The following is a 25,637-nucleotide window of genomic DNA, read 5'->3' on the forward strand; positions in this document are numbered from 1 at the left end:
AAATTCAGACAAGTATAAGTTAAGTGACTTGATCAGGGGCACCTAGCTAGTAAGTATCTGTGGAAGGATTTAAATTCAGGTCTTCCTGACTCCATATTGTGCATATTGTGCATCTATCCAACTAGCTAGCTGTTCCCAAGGAAACTAGATGACTTGCTCAAGGTCAGAGTTAGTATACTTCATGAGAGGGACTCCAGAACCATTGCTTTCCCAACTGTACTAAATATGTCCAGTTTTACCCTATTATTCTATTCTGTCTCAGAAGAAAGACTTTTTCTTGTTACTTCATTGCTTAAAATAAACAAGACTTGCTATTTGAAGTTTAAATAGTTGTTATAAAGTAGAACAAAAACCAAGGAATAATATTCTAAATTGACTAAATAAAATTAAAATAAAAAAATAGAAAGGATTTATTGGTAAAAAAAAAAAAGTTGAGTAGGGAGATCTGTCTATTTTTATATTTAATCACCAAAAGTATAAACACCCTACTTACAGTGGTGGGGAGATCTACCTATTTTTTAGATTTAATCACCAAAGGTGTAAACACCCCATTTTGCACATTAAGTGGGAGGTCTGTGACCCATATGTGAAATAGTGGGTGATGTATCAAAATCAACTGACTGCCCCTGGGCAGTCCTAAAATCAAAAGCGTCAACTGTGATTGGTAGATGTAAAAATTAGGGGACGTGACGCAAAAGAAAGTGCCTTTAAAAGGGAGTGACAACTGCCTGAGTGCAGATCGACTTATAGAATTCTAACTTGGAGTGGAACCTCTTGTGAGAGAGAGTTCTACTGGGAGTTCAACTTGGAGTGGAGGCTGATAAAGAATCTGCTAACTGGACTGATGTGTGGTGAGTGAAAAGCTGACTCTTAACTGGTTTTTTTTTTTTCTGAAGAGACTGGCCGCAGGAAAGACCTATCCTCTTGAGAGACTTCCCCAGGTCCTTGGCTTTGCTGAGGCCAGTTGAAACGAACTCTCCCTGCTGGGGGAGGGGCAAGAGTAAATTACTTAGTGCTTAGGCTAGATATCTTACCCTATTCTCTCTTTGATTTCCTTCTTCATTCTTCTCTGTATTTTGTAAATAAGTTGTAAAATAAAAAAGAAGAAAAAGAGAAAATTTTCAAGAAAAATCCATTCCTTTAAAACCTGAGAATTTTTTTAAAATTTAAAAATCTTGTTTTTTTTAAAATATTTTTTCCTTAATTATCAAATTTTGTTCCAATCTAGGCATAATTGAATGGTAATATTTACACCAAAAATTAAGACAAGTTACCCAACAGAGTATGTGTGTCTTGGGACTCTATTGTGCTAGCCTCCTCCCTCTAGTACAGGGGTTCCCAAAATTTTTACACAGGGGACCAGTTCACTGTCCCTCAGACCATTGGAGGGCTGGACCTAAGCATAACCATAACCCTAACCCTAAATTAGTGCAGTATACTGTAACAAGGGAATCACTTTAAAAGACTGATATATATTAATTTAAGGTCGCCAAGGAATCAGCTATGTAATTCCTAAATGAAAAACTCAAGTCAGCCGTCAGCCTTTTTTGGAGTTTAATTACAATAGGAGTAAGAAAGGAATTAGAGATAGAGAGAGAGAAAAAGGGAGAGAAGGGAATAGGGCTTAAATACCCCTTCTGTTTAGGCTGGGCCAAAAGGCCCAAGCCCTTAGATAGCTGGGGCAAAGAAAAGAGATCAGTCCCTATTACTCACGTGTCCAAAATGGAGAAACAGTCTCAGAGGCCCCCACCTTCAGCTTCCTTCAGAGCAAGCCTTCTCAGAGCCCACAGGAACCACACCGCCCAACTCTCCACCTCCCCTGGAGTCTTCAGACCCCCTATCTTTAAGGAAACCATCCAAGTTCCTCCCCTCAGTTCTCCCATCTACCAATCACTGTTCATCAATTTCCCTGTGCCAATGGAGGCTCTAGCTTAACCCAGGACCGCCCAGAGGTTTCTGGCTTTTGCACATGTCTGTTGAAGGTCATATTTTCAAATGATTAAATCTTTACTCCTTTGCTACAGCCCTTTCTAAATCCTGTTAACCTGAGTAGGGTAGAGATTGGAATAATTAAATTTTGATCTAGGCTGCAGCCCTTACTCAATCCTATTAGGACTGAATAGGGTGGAGATTTATTCCAAGTATCTCCATTGTATCAATTCGAAAATCAATCAAGACTCAAAGAAATTCCTGTTCTATGCTTAAGCATAGGTCAAAGTCCTTTCCATTGTTCAGCAAAGGGTTTCTGTCCTAAAGTAATCTTAAGAAGGGAAGAGAAGGAACCTCCCATGCCAATGGGGTTCCCATTCCAATAGACTATCAGTAAGAAATTTTCCAAGTATGAAATATCCCAATGGTGAAATTTCCAACATTTATAAGTCTAAGGAAATTTGAGGTTTACAATACACAGTGTGGAATCCCCTTTTCTAGATTGCTGCTCACCATGCTGACATCTTCCATTGTGCAGACACATAATCCTTTGCAAGGCGCCTCAGAACAAGACACCACACAAAGGATTATGTCACCAGAAGTAATACTGTACATGAGCGATGTGTGCTTTGAGGTGCTGCCACATACTCCTCTCACTGACCACCAATGAAATCTGGAAGTGCAGTGGGGCCTGCAGGCTGTAGTTTGGGGACCCCTTCTCTAGTACATAGAGAAAAAAAACCAGACTATTTGTTGAAAATGAACTTAGCTCCAGTTTCAGATTGGCTTCCCTTTTTTACATAATGAAACACCTTTGAAATGTGAATGCAACTAGGATTTATAAGAAGTTTGAGTTCCCAGGTTTTAGGCATGATTGCCAAGTCAGGGTGGTACTCCTCTAAGTTAGTTGAATTTAGCTCAATCAAATATCCTAAATTCTCTTCTACTTTTAACACAAAAATCAAACTCTGAATACCTTTAAAATAATTTTATCTTTGTAAGCCATTATTTAAAAAGATAAAGACCTAGTAGAGATTGTGTTTAAATATTAAAGCTAATGGTTGCTTTAGGCAATGGAAGAAAAGGGAGAAAGCAGAGAGGAATGGAATCAGCACTATTATTGGAGATTTTTCTTGGAGAAATCAAGATTCATTTAGTTATTTTATGGTAGATTCCCTTAAGAAGCTGAGTTAGGGAAAGGAAAAGGCACTAAGATACTAAGAGGCTTCTAAGTCCTCTGGAAATAATCATCCTGCTGCTGTTACAACTGCTATCATTGGAAATCTCATCCTGTCCTCAGAGAGATTTGTAAAATCTCACTCTCAGAATCTCAGTCCTCCAGTCTTAATACTGTGATAAATAGTTCTTTCCTCTTATGCTTGGAAGAAGAATCTTTAGCAACTCTGGCCTTCTCAGAGGTAGTCAGTTCAGCCTTGCCAGAAAAGACGTTACATAAATGAAAAATATATGTAAGCCAAACCATTTTCAAAAAAACAAATCTAGCAAGCAAACGTTTATGAAGCTTACAGCATGCTAGGTATTACAGATCAAATATAATTACAAAACAATTCCTCCCTGCAAGCAGGTTACATTCTAGTGGAGGAGACAAATAGAACCTAATCCTAAATTTGCTTCTAACTCTAACCCTAAATTCCTTTCTAACCCTAAATTCATTTAAGTGTATTATATCTGTGTGCCCATGTGGACTGTGTAACTGATATTTTTGTTATCTGGCCCACCTCTCTCGAAGAAAGACTGTAATTTCCACCTTGGAGGAGAGCTTGCTCTTTCCCTCATCTGTTTTCAGGAGGGGTATTGGTTTGGAGATATATGTATGTATTTGCCCATCTCAGTCTAGGACTAAAATTGTCCCTGGTCAAGCTTAAAGAAGTCCTTTATCTTACACTCACCAGCTCAACCAGATCTTGATTACATAAAAGATCATAACAATAGCAAGTAAATACACATAAACAGGAATCAAAGAAGTTATACAGATTAGAATATTCTATTAATTTATTGTTTTTCCCTTGTTCATATTTTTTGTTTTTGTGGACAGTTTCTCACTGTGACCTATTCTGGAGTAGAGAAAACATCTCCTAGTGTCCCTCTGCCCCCTTTGTTGGTATTGTGGGGTCTGCCTGTTAAATGTTATATTGTTTGAAATAGGAATAAGCATTGTACTTATGGTTACAAACTTTACCATTTAACCATTAAAATTGTTACATTGTACAAAACCCTCATGACATGTATGACCCTAATCCTCCTTCCCACAATTCAGCCTTAGCATAAGATAGGACCTTAGTGTGTAGCAGACAGAGCAGGATAAGATTTATTATTTTGGGGGGGGGGAGTAAACAGATTCTATTCTATAGTAGGAATAGATTTAGGGTAATTTGAGTGGGATCAGGTTGACACCACACTAACAAGAGAAAATGGCGGAGTTGTGATAGAGGTCTAATCTAGGGGTTCCCAAACTACCACCTGTGGGCCAAATGCGGCGCCCTGAGGGCATTTATCCAGCCCCCACCTCACTTCTAGAAGGGGCACCTCTTTCATTGGTGGTCAGTGAGAGGAGCACCATATGTGGCTGAGCTGTGCGGCATTGAATCATCTAATATGGCTATTCTCTTAGAAGCACTATCCTCAGAACCCTAGAGTTTTTGACTCTAGTATTTAGCACTAGGCTCTGTGTGGCACGGGATATTAAGGACTCGTCTCTTTCCTGATTAAAGATTTATTTTTTATGACTACTTTATAAGTTCTGTGTTTTTTCCAAGTCCACAAAATCAAAGACACATTGATGTAATCTTGATTTTACTTCCTATTGGCAACATCCTATCTTGCTCTCTGAATGTTTTTTCCCAAAAGTTATGACACTACCTCTGTTCCTTATATGTGCATCATTCCATCGGCATTCTCTCAGTCAAATCTGAGATATATTTCCTGAAAATAAGTGATTAGCAAACACACATACGAACTAACTTGGGCTTCAGTTGTTTCATCTATAAAGAACTCCTCCCAGGGTTGTGAGGATAAAATGATACACAATTTTCAAAGTGTTATCAATTTTCGGGCAATATATAAAAATGCTAACTATTATTACTATATTCCACCACTTCAGAAGAAGGGGAAAAACGCTATGTCTTTTAACAAAATCAGAATTCCCCGAGGGCTACCCGGCTGACTACAAACTCTAAGCACAGCTAGATAGATCCTTGTTTGCTCGCTTCGAGGGCTGGACTAGATGACCAATGACGTCGTTCTTTCTCCAGTGGCGCGTGCGCCCTTTCCTCCACCCTTGGGGAAGGCAGGTTGGGGAGGACTGGGAGGGGAGGAAGGGCTTGCGTCATCGCGGTTGTATAATCACTCTCCACGCCATGAAAATCCTTCCGCACCAAGGACAAAAGAAAAAGAATCCCGAAGCTTCCCCTCTTTGCTCACAGCAGTTCTCGTCATCTTCGTCCCTTTCTGTCGACAGTCGGGGTGGAGGGGGCTAGGAACTGTAGTCAGGCGCTGGGTGGTGGGAGGGGGATTGGGGTGGGGGCTGATGCCAGTGGCGCGGATCCCTGCGCGGGGGCGGGGCAGGGCCCTAGGCCCTCTCTCCCCCTCCCTCGCCCCCCTCCCTCTGTCCCCGGTTGGCGGAGGAACGCCGGAGCTTCGCTCTCGCTTCGGCTGGTCGTCCCCCCTCCCCTCCCCCTCTTTCCTCCCCCGCCCTCTTCCCGTCGAGGCGCTTCCCCTCTCCCGCCGCCCTATGGCGAGAGGGAGACCCCTGCCCAGCCCGGCAGGAGGAGAGGCACCGGCGGCCTTGGGCCGGGGGGCGCCATGGGCCTGAGCCGGTGACGGGCACGGACCGTTGGCCCCCGCGCGCCGGGCAGGATGAGGCGATAGCGGAGCACCGGATGCCCCCAGTCGCCGGCGTGAAGCCTACTGCTCTGCCTGGGAGGAGGAGGAGGAGGAGGAGGAGACGGAAGAGAGGAAGGTGAGTCGTTTACCCTCCCCCCTTCCCCTTAACAGACCCCACCGGTCACGCCCCCCACAGAACTACGTGGGAAGCGTTTGGAAGGGAAGCTGCTAGAACCCCCCCTCCCTCGCCCGATCAGGTCCTTTCCCAGTTTAGACAACCCCCTCCCCAGTGATTTCCTCAGTGGGTATCTCCAGTTCCTAAATGTCCAGGATCCTCTTCAGTCCTGTCTGTAGCTTCGAGCTGCACCCAGACTTGGGGAACCCCTTGCAAGCCGTCTGGGCGGAGCTGTTTGCCCTCAGTCTCTCTCCCTGGTTGGACGGAGAGCGCCACTGCTTCTCGCTTTTGTTTGTCCGCCCAGCGCCGGCCTTGCCGTGGCCTTGCCTTGAGGAGGAGGTTCGACTGACCCTGACGGTGTCTAGATTGTGCAGGGATGGTCCCCTCGCCTTATTTTGTCCCCAGCGCCTGGCCTTGGGCTGGATCTATGTTTACTCTAAAGGAAATATATAGGAAGAATGTAAGTGCCTTCCCCCAAGAGGATCTCCAACGTAACCTTTCTACATCTTGTTAGCAAACAAGATTTTTCGTTCTTTTTCCCTTTAGACTCTGAGCAGGGACTGACTCCAAGCAGTTTTTTGCATACCCTGTGCTTAGCACATTTGACGCTTATTAAATGCTTATTGAGTTGAATGCTGCTGCCTTTCTGCAAGATGATCTCCAGATTATCCTCTTTGTATCTTTTATGGCCGTAGAATCTTGTTTTGTATGTTACCTTCCCCACTAGGCTGTGCACTGACCGTCTTTTGCCTTCCTTTGTATGCCCTAGGGCTTAGCATAATGCCTAGCACAAAGTAAGTGCTGGAGCAGTACTTGTTATTTTAAAGGGAACACAGGAATGCTAGTGCCCTCTCTCTAAGAGGATCTCCGACTTACATACATGGCCTAGATCTTATATATGTCCTGAGTTTTTTCAGTCTTACTTTCCATTGTCTTTTGCTTTTCTTGTATCCCTAGGGTTTACCCGAGTAGGCGCTAGATCGATGTACTATGACTTTCCTGGGAACATAGGATTGCTATTATAACTGGAGTTCCTTGAGAGCAGGGACTATTTTTGCCGGGGACTGGGTGTGGGAAGAAGGAGGGATTTTCTTTGTATGCTCTGTGCTTGCCACTGGCTCTTAACGAATGCTTGTTACTGACATATTTCCCTATATCCATACTGTTTTTTTTTTTAAAACCCTTTCCGTCTTGGAATCAATACTGTGTATTGGCTCCAAGGCAGAAGAGTGGTAAGGGCTAGGCAATGGGGGTCAAGTGACTTGCCCAGGGTCACACAGCTGGGAAGTGTCTAAGGTCAAATTTGAATCTAGGACCTCCTGTCTCTAGGCCTGGCTCGTAATCCACTGAGCTACCCAGTTGCCCCCCATACTCCTGTTTGTTATATTAAAACAATCAAAACCACATCACCAACACCTTTGGGAGGTGATACCACTTTGACAGTACCTTTTCTTTGTCTATCATAGCTTTGTGTTCCATATGGGGGTTGGGGTAGGGAGCAAGTAGGGGGTAAAGACTGGATCTGTGATTTCTTGGGTGAGGAAATTCCTATGACCTATACAGAATGGAACCTTCTCTGCAACTTAACATATAAACCTGCTATCTAGGAGCTTTCTAAGAATAATTTGATAATTTTATTCTGATATAACTGGTTCCCAGGCGAGCTGGGTGGCTCAGTGCATTGAGAGCCAGGCCCAGAGACAGGAGGTCCTGAGTTCAAATGTGGCCTCAGACACTTACTAGCTGCCTTAGAACTGTAATAGAAGGATTTGTAGAGGGCAACAGGGGGAATGGAAGGAGAGAGGGAGAGAGAACATTCTTCGTCCCCTCTCTTTTCTGGGGGAGAAGTAGCCAAGTCTTGTCCTCCTGATAGAGGGATTATGTCTCCTCAGAGAATAATTCTGGGAGATGGAGGATACCCACTGTCACTTCCCTTCAGAAACCTGGGGTCACCCCACTATCAAGGAGAGGTGTTGTTCCTCGGGTTAGGCAGTTTGGATCCCTGGGATCCTGAGCTAACCTTCCCCTTTTGGGGAGAGATGTGATTCTCCCCAAATCTTCTGTCCACTTTTCTAGTGTCAGAAACCAATCAGAACTAGTTCTAAAAAAATAGTAAACAATTTATTTGGGTTCACACAGGGAAGGAGAGGTAGGCAAGGAAAGTGGGGAGTAGGAAACTCCTCTGGCAGGCTTCCTCCCCTCCCCCCCAAAAAAATTCTGCCCAGGAGTCTAGGAACAGGCCAGGGAGAGAGAAATCTCAGGGGAAGATCTGGATGGCTCTGGCCAGTGTGAGTCCAAATCCAAAAAACCCTTGAGAATTCTGATAGCTGTTCTTGAAGACTTTTAGTGGAGGTGTTTTTGGGTCTCAGAAGGAATAACAGATCCCATATGGATGGGCTCTTTCTCAGCTTCCAGGAAAACCTTTTCTCCTCAACCCCTCCCAGGCTGGAAGACTTGATAGTTGGAGTTTCTCTCTCTGCCCTTCCTCATCTGCTCTTCAGCTGATCTCTCCTTCTGCTTGGCTTCCCATTGTAACTCACAGGATCTCTCTAATATTACAGAACCAATACACAGTATTGATTCTAAGATGGAAGGGAAGATAAGGGTTTAAAAATTTTTCTTTGCAATCCTATATATTTTATATTATGTATTGTAAAAACACTATTCTGGGGAGATCATAGACTGCTAAAGGAGTCCATGACAAAAAAAAAAAAGGTTAAAAACCTCTGTCTTGGAGAGTTGCCTAGAATCTAGGCCCAGAGCCACACAACACAGCCAGTATATTTCTGGAATGGGACTTAAAACTCAGATTTTTCTTGACTTCTAGGTCAGCTCCCTTATTCACCATGTAAGGCTGCCTTTCTCATAATAACTAAAAGATTTCAGAAACACTAAAGCTTTGGAGAATTGAGAAGGAAAGCTGCAAAATGAATGAACTATGTTTAATTGCCTACCTGTTCTCTGCTATTTTGAAAATAGATCCTGGTTTCCCATAAGGAGAAATCTTAAAAATAAAAGAAACTGGGGTCAAGTAGGTGGTTCTGTGGTTAGAGAGCCAGACCTGGAAATGAGAGGTCCTGGGTTCAAATCTTGCCTCAGACACTTCCTAGTTGTATGACCCTGGGAAAGTCACTTAACTCCCATTGCCTAGCCCTTACCACTTTTCAGCCTTAGAACCAATACAGTATTGATTCTAAGACAGAAGGTAAGAGTTAAAAAAAAAATCTAAGATTTTTAAATTAATAGATGAACATTTACCTGAGAAGCAGCATGGCTTGACGCCAGGAAGACCTGGGGTTTAAGTCTTGCTTCTGAAATGACTGTGTGATCTTTTGCTAGTCACTTAACACTTAAGTGCTCTAGACAGATAAGGCTATAAGTTGCAGAGAAAGCACTAATCTGCTTTAATAGAGGGAGTTTTTCACCTGGGAGTTTTCCTATACCATGGAAACCTGGATGCAGTCCTTATCCCTATTCCTTTTATCTGCCAAGACTGCTTTAGGCAGTAGCCTGAGGGGACAAATACAAAATTGTCCAGGCCTTGCTCTCTAGGAGCTTCCTTTGTGTTGGGAAATTGTTTTGCACATAAGTAAAAACAAGATGAATATAAAATACACACAAAATATTCCTTAATGGTTGAGGGGGACACTAAAGGCCTTTTTAAGGGGTTTAAAAGGAAAGAGACTTCAGGCATAGGAGTTCAGCCTTCATAAAGGCATATGGAAGTGGGAAGTGAGATATTGTGACCAAGGAAACCCCACATAGTGTGATCTGGTTTAAAGCAGAGGATTTCTTGGATAGAAACAAATTATAAGTGGCCAGAAGATTGTGGTGAGGGTTATGTAGGAAGGGAAGGGGCAGCTAAGTCTTTCAGTTGGTGGCCTTGTATGTGGTTAGCCTGAGGCCTTTTCCCAGGCAAATCCCTCATCCTTTCCCACCTCCTTTTCAGGACCTACTATTTAAAAAAAAAAAAAAGGACAGTGAAGAAATGGGTAGGTTAGGAAGTATTGATTAAAGGGCACAAAAGGGTGGTAAGATTTTAAAGGTAGGTATACCTAATGTGATTTCCTGTTTTTCTAACTTGCTGATAATGAGGAGAAAAAAATTAGGGACAAGAAGGAACTAGACAACGGAAAGGACTGCTTTTTAATGGAAATGTGATCAATAACCTAGGGGTTGTAGATTTTTGGTGTTTGAGGTTTGGCTGTATTTATACTTTGGAAACAAAAGTTCTTGAGAGTAGACCATTTGTTGCCATGGAGAGGGAATACCATTTACTGTTTATAGCCCTTTTTTGTTCAGACCCTTTCTAATTCTCACTCAATTTGGAATCTTAGATAAGTGCTTCCCCACTTTTTAAACATAAATCAAAAATCACTCCTAGCTTCAAAAAACTTGCATTAGTCTATAGGGCACAACATATATACAGATAAATAAATTACATAATAAATTCAGAAGAGTATAACACCTAGGGAGGGTTTAGCCAGGAAAGACCAGGAAGAAGTGGCAGGTAAACTGAACCTTGAAAAAAACAGATTTCTAAGAGAAGAAGGGAAGAACTACATTTCAGACCTGGGAGGATAAATCAGCTTGTGCAGAGGCATGGTAGACGATTGCAAGCCATGGCTGGATCAGGGCATGAATAAAAAGGAGAGTCTTCAAAGGGAAGGCCAAGTTCTCTCTCCATTTATGAGCTCTATTTGACTACTTGTTATGAGTTTTATATAATAGCAAAGATCTTTGAACTCAGTTTGCAAGGTCTTTTCACAATTGACTCTGGGTATTAAATTCCATAGCCAACAGGTATAGAAACAGAAATGAAATCCCTTAAGCAGGTTAACTTCAAGGGGAGGTAGGGTTAGAGGGGAGGATGACAGTTTGAGTGCTTACTGCTTACACAGGTGCTTCTTGTCATAAAACACCCTTGGCATTGCTTTAAGTAGGAATGAGTTGTTTTTTTTAATTACTTTTTTGTTTTTCTTTCCTTTTTAAAACTATACATTGTTTTTTTATTTTTACTCAGTATTGTCTTAAGGCAGTAATGGTGAGCCTATGGCATGCAGAGAGCTCTCTGTGGGCACAGTCCCCTCCACCCCCTAGCCATTAGAAAGGTAGAGGAATTTAGGCAGATCTGTTCCCTTCATCCTCCTCACCACACCTGCTGATATTTTTTCACATCCACCACCCTTCTGCCCAGCAGCCCAATGGGAGTAATGTGGGTATAGGGAGAAAAGCACTGTATTTAGAATCATACCTAGTCCAGAGCAGAGGAAGCTCTGCTTCTAATACCTGTTACTTCATCTCTCTGGGTCTCTTATTTCCTCATCTGTAAAATAAGGGGATGAAGGTAACTGTCCAGTTCTAAATCTGTGAACAGTACACATGTATCATTGAACACTTCCAAATAACAGGAAGCTTATCACATCAGGAAGTAGTCCATTGGATTTTGATATAGTTCTGTTATGTTATTTTATTGAATTCTAAGTTGGCTAACATGTAACAGCCCACCTTACAATGTTTTTTTGAAGGCACATAGAATAGGTCTAATTCCTTTTTTTTCTTTTTTAAATTGTCATGCAAAAAACACTTCCATATTGGTCATTGTTGTAAGAGCACATAATACATAACCAAAACCCCAAAATAAAACCAAAAATACACTGACGTGAAAGATGCTTCCAACAGTTCTTTCTCTGGAGGTGGACAGCATTCCCTGTTATAAGTCTTTCAGGATTGTCCCAGATCTTTATATTGCTGAGAGTAGCCAAGTTTTCACAGATAATTGCAATATTGCTATTACTGTGCAGTGTTCTCTCAGTTCTGTGTATTTCACTCTGCATCAGCTCCCACAGCTCTCTCCAGCTTTTTCTCAAATCATCTTATTTATCATTTCTTATAGTATATAATAGTATTCCATTACCAACATGTATCACAATTTGTTCAGCCATTCTGCAATTGCCACTACAAAAAGAGCAGCTATAAATATTTTTTAACAAGTAGGTCCTTTACAGATCCAGTAATGGCAGTCGAATTCCTTTTTATAAAATAGTCCATCATACATTTTTAGACAGCTGTCTTAACCCTGCTAAAGTTTTTCTTCTCCAGTTTAAAAACATCTTCAGGTCTAGTTTCTAACACTGATTGAGATGTGTAGCATACCAGGCATGTTGGCATCTGGGAAGTATGGTTGATCAGATCAGTTAATGATCAATGTATAGACAATTCTAAGGGCAGGAGAATTCCTGAGCCTAAGCCACAAAGGCTTAGCCCTCACCTTGTCAAAACCACATTCCTTTGAAAAGCACATGTCAGGTGAATCCCCACTTCCTCTGATCTTGTCATTGTTTATTCAACCAATGTTAAGACCTATGTGCTATGTTATATATTCATTGATCACTTCTCAATCCACAATAAATGCTGGGGTGAGGGGTGCTACTCTTCCTCTTGATTCCTGCAACCTTGGAGTTCTTCTTTCTATCTCTCTATCTTTCCTAGCGCCACTCTTGGCCACGTGCTTTCTATCTTGGAATTCTTACTTCCACATGTTCTCTTATTTCTCATATTTTCATTTAATTAATTTTCAAAGGAAAATATTATAAGGATCTAGCGCCGCTCCCCATATCAATTTGAGTCTTTAATTATCACCCGTTTTTCTCAGGCTCCCTTCTCCTTTATAACCCACAAAGGAAAATTATATAGCAACCACTGGCTGGATTGTTATAAGATGAGAGATGATTTTATTTTTCTCTGTCAAAAAAGCTTGGAGCAAATTTTCAATATCCATCTGAGATAATATGTGCAATAAATGCTCTCTAGCTTTTTAATAATCACAATTGGCTCATCCTCAAAAGAAGGGGCATTTTGCTTGAATCTCAATATCTTGGGGGGGGGGTAAAGGGTGTATAATGCCTTAGTGAAATTACATCTCCACTCTTATTATAAAGGTGAGTACTTCTTTTAAAGGCGGGTACTTCTTTTAAAGGGAGTAGCCCTGTAACAATGATTTTTTGGTTTCTACCTCTTGGCTTGATCTTTGGGTTGTCATAGAGGTGTGTCGGTGGGACAATAGGTCAGGTGGGAGGTGTTTGGGTAGCTTTAGAGATAGTTAGGACAAGAGTTTGAGGTGATTTGAGTATGAGCAGAAATGCATAGAGCAGGACTGGACAGAAACTGAGTCAACTCTAATGATGAGGGAATGTTGAGTAATAAATCTCTCTTCTTACTCTGGGGATTTCTCAAGCTTTTCTTAATGCTTTTATATAAGCCTTGAGAATCCCCCAGATTCTCCTCCAGCTTCTTTTCAGATCATTTGAGTTATTTTCTAGTTTTTCTTCAAGGTGAGCTTTTAGTTCAGCTTTGAGGTCAAACTATTATTACTCTGTTTCTTCCTGAGGAGGAATAGGCAGAATGCCAAGCCTCCTTTCACTATACGGATAAGAACAGTGCTATATAGAGCCATTGTGTGAAGTATTCGGTTGGATAATAAGCCATTTTAGATAGACAAAAAATGGCATCCCTATCTGAACTAGACTACTGAATATCATATTTAATCTAATTGTTCATTTTGTTCGCAATTCTACTTTGGTAGTAGATGGTGCTGCTTAACTTGAGTATCAACAGCTGTAACAGAATTAACTGCTAGGAACTTGACTTAGAGATAGTTTCAGTAAAAAGTAAGGAAAATGATCAGAAGATTAAAAAGATTAGTCAAACTCCTTCCTGGCTTGACAACTAAAATGTAAGTGTTAAAATAGGGGTTTGACAAAAATAAGAGAGCAACTTTTAATAACTTAGGTTTTAATGAGAATATAGTAGAGTTGTAAATTAATATCATCCCTTTAAGCCAGAGAAAAGAAAACTAGCAGTTTTTAACAATGAACAATTTACTTTTATTAAAATAGAGATTGTAAATAAATATAGTAAAGGAGGGAAATATAGGAAAGAGGTAGAGAAGGAAATTTCCTAATGTCTATACTAGTTATCCTATAATTACTATCTAAAACTGCCTATATCTACTACCTATAACTAACTGCCTATAACTGCCACTAATAACAACCACCCCACAAAGTTCCAACCCACTCAGTGTTTAATTCAACCCCAATTAGGTCTGTCAACAAAGACCAACCACCTCCCAAAAAATTCAAGAAGGGAAAAAAACCTAACAGCCCAAACCCCAAAAGTCAAAAAGCCCTCTAAAGGCTAAAGCCAACATTCTCCCAGCAGCCAACTTCCCCACAACTGCCAGCACCTGTCAGCAACTGACAGGTTGTTGTCAATTGCCCTCCCAATGGCAACACGTGCTTCCTCTGGGTATCAAGTTTAATACTTTTTATCATGTCATTTGTGAGTAATGTCCCAGAACAATTTGGATCAATCATAGTTGTTCCAGAAATGTGTTAGTATACATTTTTCCCATGACTCCTCCAAAATTGATAATTTCTTTTTTGAAAATTTGATGGGTGTGAAATGATATTCCAAAGTTTTTAATCTGTATTTCTCAAAAATTTCATTTTATTATTGACATCTTTTGTTTTTATATCACCAAAATTTCTCTTGGCATTTATGTTAACTATTACTTTTTTCCTATTTTTTTAATTGTTTGCATTTTGGGGGCAACATTTTATATCCTGAATGGATAAACAAGTTATGGTATTTTAAGATGATGGAATACTAATGTGTTAAACTCTTACTATCTAGGTAATGACCATCTAGGATTCCAGAATACTAATGATGAAAAAGAAAGAGAAAAACTTGAAATGTGGAATGAGACAAATATTTTTTGGATATGTCCAATGTGGAAATTTGTTTTGAGTATACATTTTTGTAATGAATTTTGTTTTTCTCATGGTCGCTATTAGGGGAGAAGGCAGATCTTGGCTGATTTAAAAAACAATTCATATCCTTTGACCACTTGTCTACTAGGAATGACTTTTAGGCTTAGATATTTGTGTCTCTAGATGATGTGATTATCAGACTTTTATCAGAACTGCTTGATTTTTATCTCCTCAGTTGCTAGCTTCTTTTGTAGTTCTTGCTGCATTAATTTTGTTTTCCTTCCTGAAGCTAATTTTATATCATGGAAATTATCTCTTTTGAAATCTTATTTATTTCTTTTCTGATTAAATATGAAGTTCATGCTGTATTTATTTTAATGGAATTTCCCCATTTCATTTTGGTGGGTTTTTTGCAGAAATGCTGTAACTTTCTTCCTCTGCCCCTTATTTTTTAACATCTAGATTTGTCCCTTATATCCCTCTTCTTCCTGCCTCCTAGGGAGCCATCTTTTATAACAATGAATTAAAAAATAAAGTTGTGGTCATTGTGTCTATTGTTTTCCTGACTCTGCTTACTTCACTTAAAATGAGTGCATTTTCTAAGTTTTTCCATGTTTCTCTGTATTGGCCTTGTTCGTTGTTTCTTATTACTCTTATTCTAGTACTTTTATACATCACATCTTATCTAGCCATTCTTCAGTTGATGGATAATACCTTTTCTCCAGGTCTTGGCAACTACAAAAAGGTTTGCTATGAATATTTTTGTGAACATGAACTTTTCTTTCTCTCTGACTTCTTTGGGGTATCTGGGTCAAAGAGTATGGACATTTTGGCACCCCTCCCCCCCCAAGTTCCAAATAGCTTTTCAGGATTGTCAAAGTGATTTGTAACTCCACCAGCAAGATGTGTGTGTCTTTCTTTATCTTCTCTAACATTTATTATTTTCATCTTTTAGCATCTTTGCATTTCCCTTAATTAGTGGTTTGGAGCAACTTAAAAAAAATATTTATTTAGAATATTTTTCCATGGTTACCTGATTTATGTTTTTTCACTCCCCCTCCCTGAGGTGATGAGCAATTTTACTGGGTTATACATGTATCACTGTTTAAAACCTATTTCCATATTATTCAGATTTGCAATAGAGTGATATTTTAATGCCAAAAACTCTAAAATCATATCTCCATTGAACCATGTCATCTATCATGTTTTTATTCTGTTTCTACTCCCACAGTTCTTTTCTGTGGATGTGGATAGCATTCTTTCTCATAAGTTCCTCTGAATTATCCTAGATCCTTGTATTTCTACTAGTAGAAAAGTCTGTTACATTTGATTGTGCCACAGTGTTTGTTTCTGTGTACAGTGTTCTCCTGATTCTGCTCATTTTGCTCTGCATCAATTCCTGGAGGTCTTTCCAGTTCACTTGGAAATTTGGAGCATCTTTTAATATAATTACTAATAGCTGACCATTTGGGAAAGATTATATGTGTGTAAATGTTTTGTATATAAAGATTGTGGCTGTTTCTGCTTTGGAGTAATCCACACAAGAGATAAGTAATCCCCCCCCTTAGAGGGAAAGGGATAGATCTTGTAAAGAAGTTAAAATTTGGAGGCAGCTTATTAAAAGTTTCACTGTCTTCATAAAATCTACACATCTACATAATTAATTTGGGATATTTTTCCATGGTTACATGATTCATGTTCTTTCCCTTCCCTTTCTCCCCCCCCCCCCATAGCCATTGAGCAGTTCCACTGTGTTTTACATGTCATGCACATTCTTTAGTACAATTCTCAATTCTTTTTGTTGAAAACTGGTGAGAGCTTGATCATAGTAATGATAATGATCTGCCATGGTATACCTCCCCCAAATCACAACCAGAGGTCTGTATTATACAAGGTGTGCCACAAGTCTTAGTGCAATTTTCAGCTTTAACAACTGTAAAGACTTTTAGGATTCCTCATGTTGTCAAATAATCCTGGTGATACTCCAAGAAAGAGAGAGAATCTTGGTTTAATTCTTAATATTTGTATTTAATTGAGTTAAACATACTTTTCTTCTCTTTTCTCAATTTAAGGCATACATATTTTTTTGGGGGGGGGGTCTGGATCAATGATTTGATTGGTGTAGGGAATTCTGAGTTAGGAAAATATATCAGTGCATAATAGGAACATTTCTAGTTTCTTGGAGAGTTTTCTGGGGCATTGAGACATGAAGTGACCTGTCAGGCTTACACAACCATAAGCTGTGTGCAGAAGCAAAACTTGTACTCAGATCTTTTTTATTCTGAGTGTATTTCTCTACCTTCTAGGGCACACTGCCTCTCTTAGTTTCTAGAAATCCTGAACCTCTTGAGCTGTATATCCAGATTTTACATTTAAATCCCTACTTAGCTGATAAATCTATAAAGTTTGTGGCACTAAGAAACAATGTCAATTTGATACATCTGGAAAATACCCTTCTGGATTTTTGTTACATGTATCCTATGACATATATATATATGTGTGTAATATATATGCATGTATATATATATAAAATCTTTTCTTGTGTTGATTTTATCTGACTTTTCATGACCCAGTTTGGGATTTTCCTGGCAAAGATACTGAAGTGGTCTGCCATTTCCCTTATCAGCTCATTTTAAAGATGAGGAAACTGAGGCAAGGTCACCCAATAAGTGTCTGAGGCTGGATTTGAACTTAGGTTCTCTTGACTCCAGGACTGGCACCTAGTTGCCCATGATTTGCAATCCAAAGCATATTTCATCTAAGTGAAATCAAGAGAAGACAAGGAAGTCCCATAGCAGTTGTGATGAACCTCTCCTACTTCCAACACCTTATTTAAAAAAACAAAAACCATTTTTAACAAATACACATAATGAAGCATAAACAGGTTCCTACATTGGTCATGTCTGAAGATGTGTTTCTATTCTGATTCTCGCGTGTGTTATCTCTGTAAGGAAATGGGCATACAATGCAACTAAATTATTGTTCATTGTTTGATTAGAGTTCTTAAGTCTTTTAAAGTTCATTTAGGTCTTCCTAATCTTTCCTGAAACTTAACTTTTCATCATTTCTTATTGCACAGCAATTTTACATTATATTCAGTGCTAGATACTCCTTTAACTTCTCATTTGTGGCTATTACAAAAAAAAGAGCAGCTCTTTATTTATACATATGGATCCTTTCTATCTTTGACCTGTAGTAGTATTATTGCTTAGTCAAAGTGTGGTCATTTTGGGAGCATGGTTCGAAATGGCTTTCCAGAATGACTGTAGCAATTTATAATTTCAACAATTGCCCATTACCTTTTGGCCAGTTGGATGTGAGATATGTCCATTACCTTTTGGTGAGTTGGCTGTGAGATTTACCCTTAGGTTACTTTAATTTGCATCTTTCTATTAGTGATTTGGAACTTTTTTTCATTTGGTTGTGTGTGAAGTGGAAGTTTTCAGGGGACCTTGAAAATATAAAGGTTTACCTTTTTTAGCCACTCTTCATTTCAAATGCAACACTTTATTGAGAGAGAAAGAAAAAGGCTAAAAGAAAGGTAAAAAGACCCAAAAAAAAGCCCCATCTTAAGAGAAACTCCTTATTTATAGGAAACTACAACCGTTACATTATCCTGACACATTCACCCTGGTCATGGTCCAGCCTTCCTGAAGGAGGTATCCTTCAAATTAACCTTTTTCACAAATGGTCAATGGTCAGAATCAGGTTTTAATCTGCATACAAACTCAGAACAGTTTATGATACTTTTTGGATGCAGGGCTGATTGGGAGTTTGCTACCTCAGACTAGACACTATTGTGTTTCCCAGAGCTTCTAGCCCACCTGTTCTCTCACCTTTGAATGCAAATTAAAACAGCAAAGGGTTGTTTGTGAAAAGAACTGGGAAAAGGGGTTGTAGAACAAGGAAGAGGCTGTTAGCCAGGCCTCTGGTTTATAAAACATATTCCTTAACCACTCGACTACAGTTTTAAACTTTTTTAAAGTACCAACTCAAAAGACACATCCCAAACCCCCAAAACCACTTTGTATAGTAAAGACAACTGGTTCAAGCCAAAGGTAATTAAGAGACCTTTGTATTCTGAATGGGATGGGGTAATCCTGTCCTGCAAGGAATGCTCTCTTGGAGGGACCAGCTTTACTAGCTTCTTATGGAGAATAGTACACTAATTTCTCACTTCACACAGTTGTCATTATTTTTCATCATCTCCTCTCATTTAAAAATAGAGAAAGGAGGGAAAACCTTGTAACAAATAGGTAGACTCAAGCAAAATATCCATACAGTGACATATCCAAAAATCCATGTCTCCTTTTTCACCTTGAGTCCATCACATTCCAATCAGGAGGGTACCATCCATCTTCTGGAATTGAGACTAGTCATGGTGATGTTCTGTGCTCTTTATGAAAAGAGAAGATGATGGTGAGAGAGGAAGGAATGTGTGTGTTCAGCACCAGGACTCCTGGATTGATGCAGTTAATAGTTTTCTTTTCTGCATCTCTTCCTTTTCCCTTGCCCAGAGCCCAATGACAGGTTAAGATCTTTCCTTCTGTTTAAACCCTCTTCAAGAGCTATTTACTCTGTATGGTTCCTTTTGCTTAGGACTGATACTTCTTTTCATCTACCAATTCTCTTACTCCCCCTCCTCCACTTTCCTTTTGTTTCCCTGTTGAGTGGAATGTTGGTAGTTCCCAATTAATATGAATGAGAAATTTGGTGAAGTAGGCACATTAATCAAATTCACTATTGAACTGATAATAATTATATGGTAAAACAAGATAATTGGTTCCGGCCCAATGGAAAGGTAAAAAATAAAAATAAATAAGAACCCTCCCCCCCTTGCACCTGAGGACATTTCTCACTTCCCTTGCCCCTTTGTCCGGTAGCCCAAAATGGGAGCACTTCCTCCTTCCCCTGGGGTGGGAGAGCTTACATGCTGCATGAGCAGGCTGTGCAGATGGCAGCCATTTGAGTCTGGTGAAAGTGATTCCTGTGGTGGGGTTGGAGGGGAGCTAGGCTTGAGGGGAGCAGAATTCATAACTGGCAGGTAGCTGGAGAAGAGGGGAGAGCACTGGGGGCACTCCTCTCCCTATTTCCACACAGGCTTCTCATCAGCTTCTCATCACTGGCCACTGCCCAGCAGCCCAATGGGAGTGCTTCCTCCCTCCCCTGCCTGGGGTAAGGGGAGGGGCACAGCACTTGGTCTGGGGGGGTAGGGCTGCCATCTCTAAAAGGTCTTGGTATTGGTTTAAACTTAATTTCTGCCAAATTGCTTTTTTATTTTTCCCCAACAGTAGGGAATTCCTTAAGCAGATTATATTTTCCAATTTAATGATTAAATTCTATGGTGTCTTTTTCTTCCTTGTCTAATGTGTTCTATTGCCTTAATTCTTTATTTTACCCAATACCAAATGGTTTTGATGACTTCTTAATGCAGCTAACTTTTTCCCCATTGTTTTCATTGATATTTTAGATCTTTTATTTCACCAAAGAATTTTATTATTAATCAAATTCTGTCAAGTATCTCTTTTTAAGAAGCACTTTGTAGGATGAGACACAGGGTCATTTTGTGAGGAGATGGAAATGGGGATGGAGATATAGTAGTAGTGGTTGAAGAAGTGATCTGAAGCAGCAGTCTGTTTCTTTACTGATTGGGGAGGTAAAGATTCAGAACCCAACCTTTTCTCCCTCTCTCCACCAGTGAGATTTTTTTGATCTTCAGCTGCACTTGTGACTTTCTGATCCTTGCCATCAAACACCATAGCCAGCAATGTCACCTGTTTCATGAACTCCCTGTGTCTTCATTGGGAATCTCAACACTGGTTGTTAAGAAGACTGATGTTGAACTATCCATATCCAGAGAAAGAACTGTGGGAGTAGAAAAAACATTTTTTCCCATAGCTGATACACAGTTCCACTGGGTTTTACATGTGCTATTGATCAAGACCTATTTTCATATTATTGATATTTGCACTAGGGTGATCATTTAGAGTCTACATGGGGATGTTGACTTTAAATGATCACTATTGCAAATAGTAATAATATAGAAATAGGTTTTGAACAATGATACATGTAAAACCCAGTGGAATTGCTTGTTGGCTCTGGAAGAGGGGAGGGAAAGAACCTAAATCATGTAACCATGGGAAAATGTTCCAAATTAGTTAATTAAATAAAAATGAAAAAATTTAGGCCATTTTCTCAAAGTATGGCAAGATTGTGGGCTGCTTTATTCATAAGGGGTTTGCCTTTGTTCAGTATGTTAATGAGTGAAACACCTGTGCTACTATGGCAGAAGATGGCAGAATGATTACTGGCCAGGTACTAGATATTAAATCTGACCAAAGAGCCAAAAGTGAACCAAGGGGAAAGCAGGTGTGAAGCATTCTGGAGCATCTACGGGTCAGTACCACCCTTTTCTGTCCCCTCTATTCAGCTCTTCTTTTGATTTGGATTATGATTCTCAATGAGATTATTATGACAGGATGTACAGCTATGTGTACCATCACCACCTCCCATTACTTGAGCAGTGGTGCCATCAAAACGCCAGTGTGTGTCAGGAAACACTTCCCACAGAAGCAAAAGTGACTTTAATTCCAAGAGTGGGCAGTGGGGCTCTTCATCCAAATCTGACAAATTTGAAAGGTGATGATCTTCAGACAATTAAGGAGTTGACCCAGATAAAACAGAAAGTACATTCTTTATTGGATAGCCTGGACAAATTTGAGAAAGAGCAAAGCAAACAAACAGCTGGAGTTGATCAGGGATGATGAAAAAGAAGCTGAAGAAGGAGAGGACAGGATGACAGAGATAGCGCCAATAGAGAGGACAACTCTTAAGCACATGTTGTGATTTTAGAACTCTTGCCCATTATTTCTTTATCTAGGCACTTGTCTTTGATCTAACTTTTCACCAGATCCTCTCCTTTAGTATCTTTCAGCACATGTTCACTGTTGTTCCCATGTTCTTCTGCCCTGTGCCTAGTCCCTTTCCCACTTCCTTCAATTCTCTTAGTAGTAACATTAAGTATCTTATAATTTTGCTCTTTTAATTTTGATACCTCTTTATGACTTAACAATAAAAAGAATGTGTGGTTTTTAAAAAAAGTAGCACTTTGTAATCTAATCTGCATAAGTATGTTATGTTCTTTAGTGGATGGATCCCTCAAGATAATCTTATGCATTTTGTAGTTATTTGGCATGGGATTTCCCCTCCTTTTTTTGCCTCTAATTTTTAAAATTATATAGAAATACTGTTAGTTTTTGTGAATTTATTTTGGCTCTTGAAACTTTACTGAAGCTGTCAATCATTTCAATCAATAAATAAACATCTTCCATGTGCCAATCACACAGTAGTAGCTTTACCTTCTCTAGAACTTTCCAACTATCATCAGCAAATGCTGATTTAAAAAAATCCTTTCCTTTTGTCTTAGAATCCATACTAAGTATTGACTCCAAGGCAGAAGAGCAGTAGGGGCTAGTTGATGAAGGTTAAATGACTTGCCCAGGATCACATAGCTGGAAGGTCAGATCTGAACCTAGGACCTTCTGTTTCCAGGTCAGCCTCTCAATCCACTGAGTTACTCAGTTACTGGTCCTTAAAACAAGGATTTTTACAATGGCTTCTGTTGATCTTCATACCTTTCATTTCTTTCTCTTTGTCTTATTGCTATTGTTATATTTTTTAGCACTATATAAAATAATGGCAGGGAGAGTTTGGCATCTTTGCTTTTTACATATATCCTCATTGTATATGATTTCAGAGACATACTTTTTAAAAATCAAAATTACCCTTTTTATTTCCTAAAATCCTCTCATTACTTATTTGGTCACAAAATGTTCTTCCCTTATCCATAGATCTGACAGGTAACATTTTCCATGCTCCTTTAAGTTTACTTATGCTATCACTATTTCTAAATCATTTGCCCATTTTGACTTTACTTTGACATATAGTACAAGAAGTTGGTCTGTGCCCACATTTTGCTAAACTGCTTTACAGTTTCCCCAGCAATTTTTGTCAAATAATGACTGCTTGTCCCTAAAGCTTGAACCTTTCGGTTTATCAAGCATTAGATTACTATGGTCATTTGCTACTATTTATTTTGTACCTAATCTATTACACTGATCTAGTATTGTTCCTTAGCCAAGTACCAGATTGTACTGTTTTGATGATTACTACTTTGAAATCTGGCTACCTTCTTTCATATTTTTTTTTCATTTTTCATTCATTTCATTAATGCTTAATCTTTTGTTCTTCTAGATAAATTTTGTTATTATTTTTTCTCTGCTAATTATTTCTACAATGCAGGCTATAAGTTCTTCTTTCAAGAGTCTAATTTTTCTTTTAACTACTCAAGACTGGCTTACTGTGGTTATATATGCTATTGGAAATTCCCAATTTCCTCCTCATGAAGTGTTCATTTCATTTTCCTTTGTCTTGAAATTTTTATTTAGATATATTTTCAAGTTGCTTAGATGTCCTGGAAACTAGCATCCCTTATGTTTTAATATCTTCCTTTTTGATTTATCACTTGAACTCTTAGGTTCTTAACTGAGTTTTCTTCCTTCTGAGCAATCTTTGATGGTTATAGTCTTTTCCCTACTTATATTCCTCTGTTACTTACTTTCGCACTCCTTTCTTTTAGGTCTGGGTGTAACAAAGTTGTTTGTGTTCACCCCCTTTTACATTGGCTAATTCACTTTTCACAAATCTCTTATACTTCTGCACGTGACTTGGCATGGGAGTGATTAAGAGTGCCAGACTTGGACCTATCTGGATTCCAATCCATGTTTTTTCAGGTTTCGTGTTGCTGTCTTGGGCTATTCAGATTTCTTCATTCCTATACCTTCTTGCATTCAGGAAGAACTAGACAGACCTGCATTTGTGTTTAAATCCAATCTGGTTATAGTTATAATTTTTAAAAATGTTGCTGTGTGTTTTCATATTCTCTAGGGGGCATTGATCTGTAATTTTCTCACTCTTGGTTAGATATCAGCACCATAATTATAGCATAGGAGTTTTAAAGGATCGTTCCCTCCCCCCCCTTGAATTTATATAATGAAATTAATTTCCTTGATACGTTTCATTTGTAAGTTCATCTAGTTAGGAGTGTGTTTTGTTTTTTTATGACCTGTTTCTAAAAAAAAGAGGAGGCCTGTTATCAGTTATTTAAATAATCTATTTCTCATTCTCTTGTTCCATACATTTTGTGTTTTTACAAATAGGCATCTTCATCTAAGTTATCAGTTTTGTAGGCATATAATTGAGTTATTTTGGAATCATTGTTTTCTGAGTTTACCTCTTGGGCTTCTCTCATAGTATTCTTTCATTGTATTAGAAATATTCTTTCGTTAACTAATTTCTAACCCCAATTCCTGGATTGGACTTTGTTCTTTGGAATGGTATGGGTAGGCCCCTCCTGCTCCTGTGTGAGATGCCTTAAGACAAGGTCCTATTTGGTGTAGAAATTCGTGGATTTTGACTCTGTTTTGTGGTAGTTTGAATTGGATTTTGGTCTTGGCACTTCTTATACAATTTTGAACCCAAGTTCAAATTGGCTCTGTCTCTTGTGACTCTGACATAGCAGATATAGATGTTGTTGATTGTGTTAGTGTTTGGCTTTTCTGCATGACCCCTAGGTACTTTGCTTCCCTGATTCCTGGTCTTTTCTATTGATGTGGCTTGAGTGGTGGTTTCATGGATGTTGGATCTGGTGTGGGTTGCCTGAGCATTATTCTAGCCCTTTCTCCTGATGTGATAACAGACTACTTTTAAGTTTTGCTTTCCACCCACCCTGGCTTGTGTGTACTTGGACTTTTTGAAAAATTGTCTGTCTTTTTGTTCTAGTAATGTAGTTTGGTAGGACATAGAGCATGTGAAATAAGGTTGGAAAGATAGGTTGGAGTCTTGTTGAATGTGTGGAAGAAGAGTTGGGATGGGGGGGTTAAATGCCAAGCCAATGAACTTAAAATGTTATGTTTTTTTGAAAGGTATTGAATTCAGATCTTAATTACGTTTGTAAAAATGCTATTACTTTCTCCATTCTTTTTCCTTGTTTTCCCTGACTTATACTTTATGGGTTGTCTTTTAGCTATCAAGTTATTTTATTTATGGCTTCATATATTCTGCAATTGCAAGTATAGCATTGTTTTATTTTATTTTCGTATTTTACAGGTAGCTGTGTAAAGTTGGGTGGCAGGCAGATCCAGAGGGTATCATGAAGTTTCCAGGCCTCTTGGAAAATCAGAGATTATCTTTCCTTCTGGAGATGGCAATCTCTAGGGAAGCCCAGATGTGGAAGGTTAATGTGCTCAAAATATCTACCAATCAGGTAAACATTTTGATTTTCTTTACTTTTTTTTCTCTCTTCAATTTATTAAAGAAGGAACCAAGATCACTGTGATATCAAGAAGGATAGGAGTTCTTTAGCAAGGAAGGCTGAGGCTCAAAAATCAGGAAGTTGAGGAAGAGAAAGAAGGAAGAGGAAGGCAGCAGGGATGCCAGCCTGAAGCCAGGCAATCACCCTACAAGAAGGTTAGGGTTAGTATTAGAAGAGAGATTAGGTAGGCACTGCTGCCTCAAATTTTGATAACCTCCTAAAGGGATGGGGAGAACCATCTAAGGGAGAGTAATTTTCTCCTAGTTTTGTGGTTAAATAGCTATTTATTTATTTTTAAATATAATTTTATTTTTAAATATGGTTACATGATTCATTTCTTATTTCTTCCCCACTCCTGGAGCTGACAAGCAATTCCACTGGATTATACATGTTAAATAGGCTATTTAAAAAAATATATATTTTCATGCTCTTAAGAGAGATGCTTCAGGATAGGACTTAAGAATTTGTTCCTCTTAACTAAAACAAAATTGATGCTCTGCCAGTGAAGCATTATGACTCCTTGAACTTCCTATGGCTATAACCTTTG

The 25,637-nt window shown here is 39.1% G+C and overlaps 1 protein-coding gene across 2 annotated transcripts in view; it reads left to right on the forward strand.

Moving 5' to 3' along the window:
* The first annotated feature begins 5,394 nt into the window (after nt 1–5,394).
* The window catches only part of CCNI (cyclin I), a 45,606-nt gene continuing 25,363 nt past the window's right edge, over nt 5,395–25,637 (forward strand). Inside the window, exons 1-2 of one of the 2 annotated variants that reach the window (XM_056803253.1) lie at nt 5,395–5,908; nt 24,886–25,042. In XM_056803253.1, coding sequence (XP_056659231.1) covers nt 24,929–25,042 — 114 coding nt within the window. In that variant the 5' untranslated portion in view covers nt 5,395–5,908; nt 24,886–24,928. The remainder of the gene's footprint in view (nt 5,909–24,885; nt 25,043–25,637) is intronic. The other variant, XM_056803254.1, reaches the window with a different exon arrangement.

This window comes from Monodelphis domestica, chromosome 6, assembly GCF_027887165.1.
Source record: "Monodelphis domestica isolate mMonDom1 chromosome 6, mMonDom1.pri, whole genome shotgun sequence".
In the NCBI taxonomy this organism is placed as follows: domain Eukaryota; kingdom Metazoa; phylum Chordata; class Mammalia; order Didelphimorphia; family Didelphidae; genus Monodelphis; species Monodelphis domestica.